The 11,140-nt window shown below is 39.8% G+C and overlaps 1 protein-coding gene across 6 annotated transcripts in view; it reads right to left on the bottom strand.

Annotated features, from left to right (window-relative positions):
* The window catches only part of TPCN2 (two pore segment channel 2), a 35,319-nt gene extending 25,890 nt beyond the window's left edge, over positions 1 to 9,429 (bottom strand). For 2 of the 6 annotated variants that reach the window (XM_054827935.1, XM_054827933.1), the window contains exons 1-7: positions 9,261 to 9,429; positions 6,952 to 7,016; positions 5,564 to 5,640; positions 4,798 to 4,975; positions 3,988 to 4,104; positions 2,029 to 2,135; positions 997 to 1,069 (exon numbers count right to left, since the gene is read on the bottom strand). In XM_054827935.1, coding sequence (XP_054683910.1) covers positions 997 to 1,069; positions 2,029 to 2,135; positions 3,988 to 4,104; positions 4,798 to 4,975; positions 5,564 to 5,640; positions 6,952 to 7,016; positions 9,261 to 9,375 — 732 coding nt within the window. In that variant the 5' untranslated portion in view covers positions 9,376 to 9,429. Of the gene's footprint in view, positions 1 to 255; positions 325 to 996; positions 1,070 to 2,028; positions 2,136 to 3,987; positions 4,105 to 4,797; positions 4,976 to 5,563; positions 5,641 to 6,951; positions 7,017 to 9,260 lie in introns of all 6 variants that reach the window. The other 4 variants (XM_054827939.1, XM_054827937.1, XM_054827936.1 and 1 more) reach the window with 4 other exon arrangements.
* Between the last annotated feature and the right edge of the window lie 1,711 nt (positions 9,430 to 11,140).

The raw sequence follows: 11,140 nt of genomic DNA on the forward strand, positions 1-11,140 counted from the left end.
CTCATAGGAACACATTTATGGAAGGCCTTAAAAATTAAGGACAAAACAAATTAAAAATCTGAGTATGATACATTAAGATACAGGAAGTTTAGGAGAGAGGGAACATACCAAGAACACTGGAACACAAAAGTGATTTTAACCATAAAATTTCGAATTTGCTTTTTGGAAGCAGGAAGAGAAAAAAACAGAGGAAAACCCAAATAGAACAGAAACCAAAATGTCAGAGTAATGCAGGCAAACACAGGCAAAACCTACCAAGGCATGGCCAGGGATACCACTAGTGGAAGATAAGAAAACACAGAAGAAACTAAACTTAGCAAAAAGCTAGATAAGGAAAAGAGAAAAGAAATGAGTGATAATGTAAACAAAAGAGTAACAAGATTAAGAGCTTTGAACACGGAACAGCATAGACGGTTTCAATAAAGCAGAGAAAGTAACTCAAAGGATCAAATTGGAGAATTGTACAAGGAAGCCTCTTATATAAACAGACTTTCAATTTCTCACCTGTGATAATGGCATCAATACCAGTAATATGCAGGAGCATAAACAAATACAGATGTCGACCACATTTTGGTATGGAACCATCTAACTGCTTTGAGCAGCAGAGCAAGGCTAATAAAATAATATGCCACAGCTTACAGGAAGAGTGAAAGATCCCAGTTGCCGAGTAGGAAGCAGCATTATCACTTAAGAAACAAGGCACAGTCTGGAAAAAAATTCTTCACTGAAGGATGAAGAGATTCTAACACTATTCTGAGGGGCCTTCTAATGCACACTTACAGAAGCAGCACTACACACAGGTACTATGCACATGTTAAATCTCTCTAAACGGACCTTAAACTCATCCCAGTAAGTTTGACAAGTTAACATAACCTTTTCAGGGGAAACAAGTTTCACCAGTTTGATTATAAAACTAGATATGCAACAGGTATGTGAGTAAAGAAAAAGAAAAACAATGAAAACTAAGATTACCAAAGCATAAATATAATTTGTTACCTTTGTTCGAGCAAACAGCAGCATGGCAAACATGGTAAAGAGAGACAGATGAACAGCTAGTAGTAAAACAACACTGTTGGAAAGAAAACATATCATATGCATTAATACTAACTTTATCTTATTGTTAAGATAAGATAATTCTTTGCTAAAAAAGCAAAAGGGTGCCATATAAAGAAAACCAGGGATACTCTTAAGGAGCTATATGGATTTAACAGAAGGTGATCTATGTTTTGATTCAGAATAAGAATCACATTTGTTCAGGACTCCTCAGCATGAACTTAGACAGTTGTGAGGCCAATGATATTTTAACACTTGTATTTTGAGCAGAGGGTATAAATATGGTCCTAACAACATCTTGGCTTGCATACACCTTTGATTCTCCTGGGACTCATTAGTTAAAAAGTAACAGACAAGGACAACAAGTTCTATAAGCTGTGCATATACACGACCCCGGTCACAAGAAGAGATCTCTTTCAAAAAGCATCAGGCTACCTGGTGACAATTTCACTAGTGGGGTTTCCAGTTCAACATTTCTAATGACAGTAAAATTTAACGCATATATGGCTAAAATCATTTAGAAATGAAAAAGCTGAAGTAAAGCACTCTGAAGATGTAAAGAAAGAGGCATCTTGTTGTGTGGCACTCACGATGGGAAGACAAGTACATGTGTGTCTCGCCATACCTCTGAGGCTTCTACCTTGGAGAAACACAGAATAGACTTTTACCCAGATGATGGCTCAGTTCTTCCTTTACAAAATGGCTGTATATAACATATACGGAGTTAAAAAACCCCACTCAACTAGCATCAAAAACCTTATCTGTCACATACAGAGTCACATCACATGCATTCTAGAGAAATTTTACAGACTAAAGGAACCAAAAATTTAATACAATGCTGCATCCGTTACTACCTGATCTCACCAACCACGTAGCTAGATCAGGAAGGAGGAAGCTACTCAGATGTCACACTCGAGAATACTAATGGTAACCACAGACATACTGTGAAAGGAAGTTTTCTATGCTATTACTGACCTTGCCATTTCAGGCAATGTGCTGTTGATACTTTTTAAGGTTTTCTTCATCATAGAAGAATTCTGAAGGAGAAAGAAAGGACGAAGAATTCTTCTTATTCTCACATTCTGCAGAAAAACAGTGGATCAGATACTGAGTTCCATAAGACTAGCACCACAAATATTTGTAATACAAGTTTGTCAAAAAACACTGATACATACACCAACAAAGTCAACAGTGTAACATAAAAAGGTTGTGCTCAGAAGCCAAATCTGTCCCACTGTGGTAACAAAAGATGCAACAGAGATTTTATACATATGAGTGCCTCATTAAAAGAATGAGAGATTGCTTTAAAATGCACATTGACATTTCAACAGCGTCATAAGGCCACAGTTATAAACAATCCAACTTTACTGCCTAGTAGGCAGAACAAGCAGGTCAAGAGATGGCATTTTCATATTTTCTGCCAAGCTCCATTACAAGAAGGGAATTAACTGCAAGCTACTTTCAGTAAAAACAGATAGTCATTTTGAAAATAAGTACTTGATTTCAATTTTCAGGCTTTTTTTTCCTCCTTCTTTTTATATTTAAAGGGCCTACTAACTACTCAGCATTTTCTGCATCTGACAAGACTCAAACAGGTGATTTTCCTTAACATATACTAAAGCAATTAAGATGTTTGATTCTTGCATTCAAGATACTTGCCAGCCTTCAAGTTATTTCTGTGATTTATCAGCTACTTCAAGTATTTCAGCATTCTGCATTTTAGGATCAGTTTTCTCAGGGCCACACATAACAGCAAAAAAATAAATCACTTGCTTCCTGCATTCCGTTGTTCATACATCCCAGCAGTTAAAACTGCTCCATCTGCCACTGCTTTGGATGGAAGGCTCCTGTTCAAACTACTTGTCCGCTATCACACCTAAAGATTTTACAATCACTTCTTTCCAAAACATATTCCCTATGTTGTGAGCACAATCTTCATCCTAGATAATTAAATATAATGAGGCTGAAAAGTTATTTTGCTTGAATATGAAAGAAACACATGCATTTTTCTTATAGTTAGATGCTTATAAGCATCTAAGTGACCTGTTCTTTCAACATTTTAAGATGATCTCTCTGATACTACAACACATCCTAGTCAACAGTGATCAGTGGTCAACTATGACCACTGAAGCAAGAACAACTAAAGAGCGGGTTACTAGTAGTAGCAACGGCATCCAAGCTAATCCTGACTAATACAGACAATAACTTGAACCAAGTTTGAAAGCTGAAGGCAACAGATAATGGCTTTGACACCAGAACTTACACAAGAAGCAAAATTCAACATCTCTGCCTCATTCACTGATGTGGTGAAAATGCTGGGAAGTATTTTCTTAACCATGATTGTAAGTGAACAACAATAAGTTTCAATGCAGATTTATGTCACGGTAGAGAAAACCAATTGGAAGAATGCACTCTTACATAAAGGAAGACACTTTCAGAACAGTTTCACAAAACTGACACTCTTCTCAGGGCACAACTGTTTTGAACATAACACAGCTTCACCTTAGAAGGCAGTTGTTAAACTCTGCAATTACCTTTCACTTAAACATCACTACAAGACTCCACCACTGAATCAAGTTAAGAATATAATTCTCCAACAGTGTGACAAAATTGGTGCTATGCAACCAGAGTTTTCTCTATACTGTTTGACTGTTGACAGACTATAACAACAAAGTTCATTTAATTTTACTAATGAACTCGCATCCTGTATTAAGAATCAAACAGAATCCCTGGAGAAGCTACATTACATCAAGCATTTTCTATGTTTCAGTGTATTATCCAGCTATCAAAGACCAAAAATGAACCATCTCACCCTTCCCTCTTAATTCTCCAATATATCACATAAGCCCTGCTGACCATCCCTTTGCAGGTTCTTCTCCTCTGCCACTCTCCACAACTAAGTTGCCAATTGTTTCTGCAGCAAGTATTTCTTACCTCTGTGCAGAAAAAACTCAGCGATACAATCCAATCAGTAAGGGAAACAATTAATGTCAGTATATAAGCCACCAGCCATTTATTTTTCCAAAATTCTTCCCATCCAATTAAGTAACTCTGGGAAGGGGGAAAAAAATCAACAAAAAACTTATTATTAAAAATAAATTCCAATACCCTAAGAAGTCAGCACGAATTGTTTTCCAAATATTTGTAGTTTTACATCAGTGCTCATAGAAAGCTCCCTGAAATCCAAATAAAAATACACTGATCAGAGAATTTTTCTATAAGAACTAAATAAAGGTCGGAAGAAGTGAGAGGTGCACACAGGCTGTGAGAGAGGAATCATGTGAATGCAAGAAGAAAAATGTTCATTTAATAACCATAAAAATAGATTTTTTCAGAAACAAATATCCAAAGAAAAGTTCAGTTTCTGATTATTTTTATTTTACTTTGTTTAAATGACCTGGCATAGATTTTTATAGCCTAACACAAGCAGCTAAGCTAAAATCATTGTATTTTTAGCAAAATTTGTTTCACTTATTCCACACAAATAGGAGTTTATTTTTCTTAGGTTAAAAAAAATAAAAGCAATATTTTTTTTAATTCATAAAACATGCACTTTCTAATTTCTCCTGAAAGTAAGGCTTCAATATAACAAAGCAATCTCATCATGCAAATCCAGGATTTGCAGAACAGTTCTAAGATACATCTCCCAAAACATAAAATGGAGAACAGCCACACTGACTATATCTACTGAGCTGCCCACCACACCTAGTATTTCATTCCATACCAACTGAACGTGATGCTCACCTTCACGGATACATCAACCATGAACACAAGAAAGCAAAGCAGCTCAATGCTTTCTGTTAGGCCACATGGAGGATTCCACGCAGGAAGGCGGTATCGTACGTCTGATGTGATAGTAAGCGAAGAAGGCTTTTCTAAGAAAGCCAAAGCCAGGATTATAGTAATGGTTAAACTCAAAATCCTGTTTGGATAGAGATGAAATTAAAAAAAAAAAAAAACTAGCAAAACACAAACCCCACAAAATGAGTCAGAAGAATAACAAAATACTTACAGTAAAGCAATTTTCCTAGAAGTAAACCAGGCATTTTAATATCGTTTTTAACACGGATAGGTTAGACCACAGGGCAGCACTTGATTAGCGTGCTGTTGCCTGTATTAGAATAATGTAACTGCTGACCACCCAATAACCTTAGGCAGTGTTGTTTTGAAACTAACAGCAAATTGTTTGCTGATACTATTTAACTGTTTGGAAATAGACACTTGGAAAACACCTCGCTGTAAATCATGCCAACAGTCCGCTCATGCAACAGACCTATGGCTGTTCCAAAGAGCTATCTACCAGATCACACTTTCATATATCTTGTTGCTTTCCACTTCTATCATGTTCACATGTTGTCAATACACTTCCTTCCTACAGTAAGTTCTTATAAGGATAAAGGAACAATTATCAAACTATTTAACAAAAAAAAAAAAACACACAAAGATGAAGAGGTTTTTTTATAAAGACTTACTCCTAAATGAAAAAGCAAAAAGAATACCAAGTTCTTACCACTGGCAAGTTCTTGAATAGTACCATCGATAAAGCCACAAGGATTTGGAGTCCACACGGTGATTTATAGATCGATACTGAAAGCGGAAAGCAAAAAAGATCATTAAAACATTACATTCAGTCTGTCTCAAAGACAAAGATCAAGTTACCAAAATAAACAAAGTTCTAATCAACAAAACTCAAATCTTGAGACAACTCTAGTTTCGTGATAAAGAAATTATTGTGCAAGTTACTAAGTGTCAGTCACCAGTGACCATAGCTGTAGCCATATGCATGCAATGGCAAAGATTTTAATGAAGTTTTCCTAATCTAGAAACCACACAGCTGCTGAGATAATCAAACTGTGCAGCAATCATCTGAAGCAAGCATTATCATCATTACAAATAACAGTATCTTTAATAACTCAGTGCCTATTCTATCTCACCAAAACTGTCCTACCACTTAGTTTACCTTTCTAGCATTCATTCCATTCATGGATCTTCTTTTGTCCTTCTTTCTCTTTCAAAAAGCCATAAGATGCAAACAATTTAATTCTGAATACAAGAGACCTCAACCTAAGTCTTTAAACAAAACATGCTTTAAGTTCAAGGCAGTACCCATGATTCTTCAGAACAGGCCTACTTTAGCCAAAATCTGCTCAGCCCCTCCTCTGCAGCTGCTCCTGGGCTGCTGTTACTCTGCCTCCACTGAGAAGTATCTGCTTCCAGAAAGATGTGCACACCTTATATATACCTGATCCCCAGAAATCTCCCAACCAAAAAGCTGTCTGAATGCACCAAGAGAGCTCAAGGACTGCCCTCCAGCATTCCCGCTAATAACTGGGAGATAACAGGATCTAGGAATACGCTGTAACGGCCAGTAAAGGAGAGACAAAGAGGGAGTGAAGACTTCCAAAGGTACTAAGTTCAGCTGAAGCAAGAGAGTTCCAGCTTCTTGCTTAAAGCTAGCCTTAAACTCTACCAGCACTTAAGCTACGCAAGTAGTCAGATTTAGAGGCAAATTACAGGGTTTGCTCAGTTTATCTTAGCAGTAAGGCCAGTCACTCTGAAAAACAAAAAAACCAAACCCAAACCAACCAACCAAAAAAAACCAACCAACAAAAAAACCCCACCATAACCATCCCACAAACCAACAAATCAGCATCTCTTTTGACAGCCTTGAAGAGAAGACACTATCTATTTCATTGTGTGGGAAAAATATGTTTCTCATAAGCAGAAGTTCACTGAAACTTGCAAACCACAGGGATCTGGAATTCTGGTTTTGCTTTGTAAATCAAGATGATGTTATATAGAAGTTGCCTGAACACATAAAAAACTTAAAAGCTAGCAGAATGCATGACAAATATTCAGCATGGGAAGTATAATAGCTAACAAACAAGTTATATTTACCTGTATTGCATCTTCAATAAATACTATGGCCTGGTTTATATAAAGGTCGTTATCAGCTCCAGTACCTATGAAGTTGAAAAGAAATAAGAATCACTTGCTGTATTTTGGATAAAGCCTATGGCTTACTTATTAGTTAACAGAAGCTCCAAAACCACAGTTCTCACGATAAAGGGCACTGTACGCACACACAGAGAGACAGCTCCTGCCACGTTTGCTCCGTCAGCAGCACCATGCGTTAAATTAAATAAATAATAACCATCTCAAACACATCATGCATTTGTCCATATTTTGTGAAAAGGTTCTCTCTTGCGTTTAGCTTAAGTGGCTAGATTATGCCAGTAGTTAAATAGCTATCACAAGACCAGAATACTTCTATACAGAGACAAGCTCCAAGTAATAGGCATTGTATTTTATGACCCTATCTCCTCATCAATCTTGTTTCAAGAAAGCCACCCCTAAATGAGATGGCAAAAATCTATTTCTCTTTAATGGAGCTTCAATCAAATTATTCTTTGACAAAGTGTACAGTCAAGTGAAGCTGGAAAGATCAGACACTAGTATTCTAGGCCTTTTTACTTTTGCTTAAGTGTACTGAGGTTTAGATTGAACTTGTTCTCTCCAAAACCAACGGAAATCTCCAGTCAGATAAGAACAAAATTAAGTCATTTTTTAATTTGACCTGAGAATTATTATTACCATATCAAACAGATCAGAGTTCAAGACACAGAAAGAGGTGAAAGTACACAAAGTATCACCAAATTAGTTACTATGCAACATTTCGAATCCTATTATTAAGAAGTCCATATGAAGATATATACATAAAGAATAAAGGGCAATCACTTGCATTCACTTGAATTAAGACCTTTGAGTAACTAACCTGGCAATTAAGCCAACAAGAGAGACAAAGGCAGTTAAGGCCACAATCAGGAAGGGGGTAAAAAAAAAAAAAAAAAAAAAAAAGAGAGAGAAAGTCAAGGGGGCTAACGATGTGGAAAATACATGCTAGTGTAACCTTCCCACAGAGGGAAGAGGCCCAAGGAGCATTTCATACCATCTCCTCCCAGGAGACGGCAATCCCAGCATGGGATACAGCGACACAGAGTCGGTCCCAGTGCTAACACAACATTCTCCAGGCTGGAAGAAGTGCCAGAAGCACATTGATCTCCGTCCTAGATGATTTTATGTTCCACATGATTCAGTAGCATCAATTTTCTACAAAGACTGCAAACAGTTTTTAAATGTCACCGTTTATCTGAGCATAAGCAACAACACAGTTTTGTACTGATTCTGATATGAACGACTACGCAAGAAAGACTGAGCATAAACAGGAATCAAGCTAGGCTCACGCAATAAAGATCTTGTCTTTTTCAAGACACGACACACCAGCGAGATAAAAATAAGGTTGTGTAAATGAACAGTATTAGTTAAAAGGATAGCAAGGACAGCAAAAGCTTTAGTTTCTTGGAGCGCACAACAAGCCTACTGTTGATGCCAATGATTTTGAAAGGGCAGAATCTAAGCAACTGTTCTTAATATAAAACTACAACAGGGCGATTACCAGGAAATGTTTACTTTAGCAATTTCAGTTTAAAAAAAAAAATATCAAAACACCAACACACATTCTCCATGCTACTGAGGATATCCAATTTATTCTGAAATTCTTCGTCACAGCAAATGACCCTTAGTCACAAGTGATGATTAAAGTTCGGCTCGTGTGGGTGGGATCTCTCTCACCCTACCGCATTTTTAATACTGAACAAACAGGCAACAAAACCAGAAGGTTTGCTTAAGCGACGTGATACCCTGAAAATGGAGAGCCTGAGGTCTCCAAAGGAACCTTTCCAGGGGCAATTGAGAAGTCAGACCTCCAATACTCACCAAGTTAGAGAAAAAACTCGTCAGCACCTTAAAAAAAATAAGACTTAAAAAAAATAATACATAAATCAAGTCTCAGGCTGAAGCAGCGCAAGGTTCGCACCTGAAGTCAGTGATAGCAGCTCAGTGTGTTCAATCAGCCAGGGCGGCCGCACCTTGGTCCCTCAGAGCCGCCCCCGGCAGAGCTGCCAGGAGCCGCTGCAGAAACACCAGCGGGGCAGCAGACACCACCGAGCCCCGGCTCCTCGGCAGGCTGGGGGGCTTTCTGCTCCGGTGCTCGGCCCGCCCGTCCCGCTCCCGTGAGGGGGCAAGGTTTGAGGGAAAGGCGAGAGCGCCGCCGCCCGCCTCAGGCACCGGCTCCCCTCAGCGCCGCCCGCCAAGCCCGCGGCGCCGGGCCTGAGGCACGCCGCTACCGCCCGCCCCACGGCACTCACCGTCCTCAGTGGCGGAGCGGGCACCGCCACCACCGGCCCGCCAAAGCCCCCGGCCCGCTCGCCAGGTCCGCGGGGGCAACAGTGGCTCCGCCTCAGCGGCGGCTCCAACCTCCATCGGCAGCGACCACCAAGCTCCCTCCGTGCCGCCGGGACGGGACCGGAGAGGAAGGCGGGGCCACCCCGGACAGGCGCAGCCCCCCGACCCCGCCCGCTGCACGTGACCGGTCTGCCGGGGGGAGGGCGGGAACGGGGCTCCTTCCGCCGCGTCCTCCGGTAACCGGGCCGGTCACGGCGCTGCCCCCTCACAGGCTTCTCCCTCCGGCAGGAAACAGGGCACCGTCTCCCGCCCCGGCAACGTCCGCCGCCTCAGGAACTAGTATTTTTAAGCAGCCAGGGGTTGATGAAAGACGTGTCAGTAAGTCTCTGGTAAAAAGTATTGGTTCTTCCCCTGAACTTACAATAGCTGATCCCATATGTCGTTTACGATTTAAAAAATATACCCCTGATGAAGAGCTGCAGGTTTTTTTACCTCAGGGCAGCTGTAAACTCGGTCTCCTGGGCTGAGCGTGCCTCTGAGCTAGTCGGCGCCTCAGGGGGAGCTGCGGAACTGCTTCCTCCTTGTACTCGCATTCCTCGGACATCAGTTACAGCCTTAGCGCTGAAAGCATTTAATTTGTATTTAGTCACCTAGGCAGCCCAGAAGCAACCTTTGACTGTTAAAAAGATGCTTCACTTTTGCTACTCTCCCCCTTTCCTCATGGTCCCCTTCATAAACACTTCCCCTGTTCAGTTTCATAAAGCTGCAATTGCAAGAGAGGAGCTACACACTCTTTTCTGGGAGCTATGGCAGCATAACAATAAACAGGAAAGTGTATCAATCCCTCGTTTTGGTATTCCAACCTCAGCAGTAAAAGTAGATCCATCCTATACTCTTTAATTTAATTTAGTTTTTGGCTTCAGCTGCACAACTGATGGGTCAAAAATTAGTTTTACACTGACTTCTAAATAAATCAGGGTAGGACCTAGCCCTTTGGGGGAGCTTAATAAAAAGGAAAACTCCATGACATTACTTTTACCATAATAGCCACCACTAGTAAAAGGTGAACTCTAGCTACACCTTATTTCCCATTCTCAGTAGACAGCAAGGCACTGGTAAAATTAGAGTTAATGTTGGTAACAGTTAAACTAGAGGCATCAGATGGAACAGGTACAGTGAAAATTTCAGGACAGTAAAAGGAAAGTATGGGTGGGCTGGTACAATCTGTATTCAGCACTAGCAGGTAAGAAATAAAATGTAATTTGCACACATGCTATGAGTGCATTTGCTAAGAAACGTGTCCTTTCACTAAATGTCTGAAATATTCAGGATAACCACAGTAACAGGGAGTACATGTACACACTGTATTATTTTTGCTATTATTTTTTATTTAACTGAAAGCAAATGTTTCCTTCTTTCCTCTTCTGTGATTGTCAGAAAAGAGAAGCAGTAACTTCAGGAAGAAAAAAAATAATTAAGATGCCTTTAAATATATAACAGATTCCTGAACATCTGTTCAAAATTCATCCAGTCCCTCTGACTGGAACGGGAAGTGGAAGTGCCCAACTGATAGTGAATGAAGGAAAATCTCAGCTGGGGTTTTCTGTCAGATGAACAGCAACATCCACGAAGGTAAGTTGGCTATGTATTTAAATAAATACCGTATAATAAACCCACCAAGAACAATGCAACTTTAACTCCAAGTGAATCAACTCTGTCTGGATTGTGGGAAACAAATGCGGATAACATGCCCTTTAGCAGACATTTTCCATTGGCACAACCTACGACCGTCTTAACAAAAGTCTTGCTGTTGCAGTTATAGCATTGTTTGCCCAGAACCTCA

This window comes from Grus americana, chromosome 5, assembly GCF_028858705.1.
Source record: "Grus americana isolate bGruAme1 chromosome 5, bGruAme1.mat, whole genome shotgun sequence".
NCBI lineage: Eukaryota > Metazoa > Chordata > Aves > Gruiformes > Gruidae > Grus > Grus americana.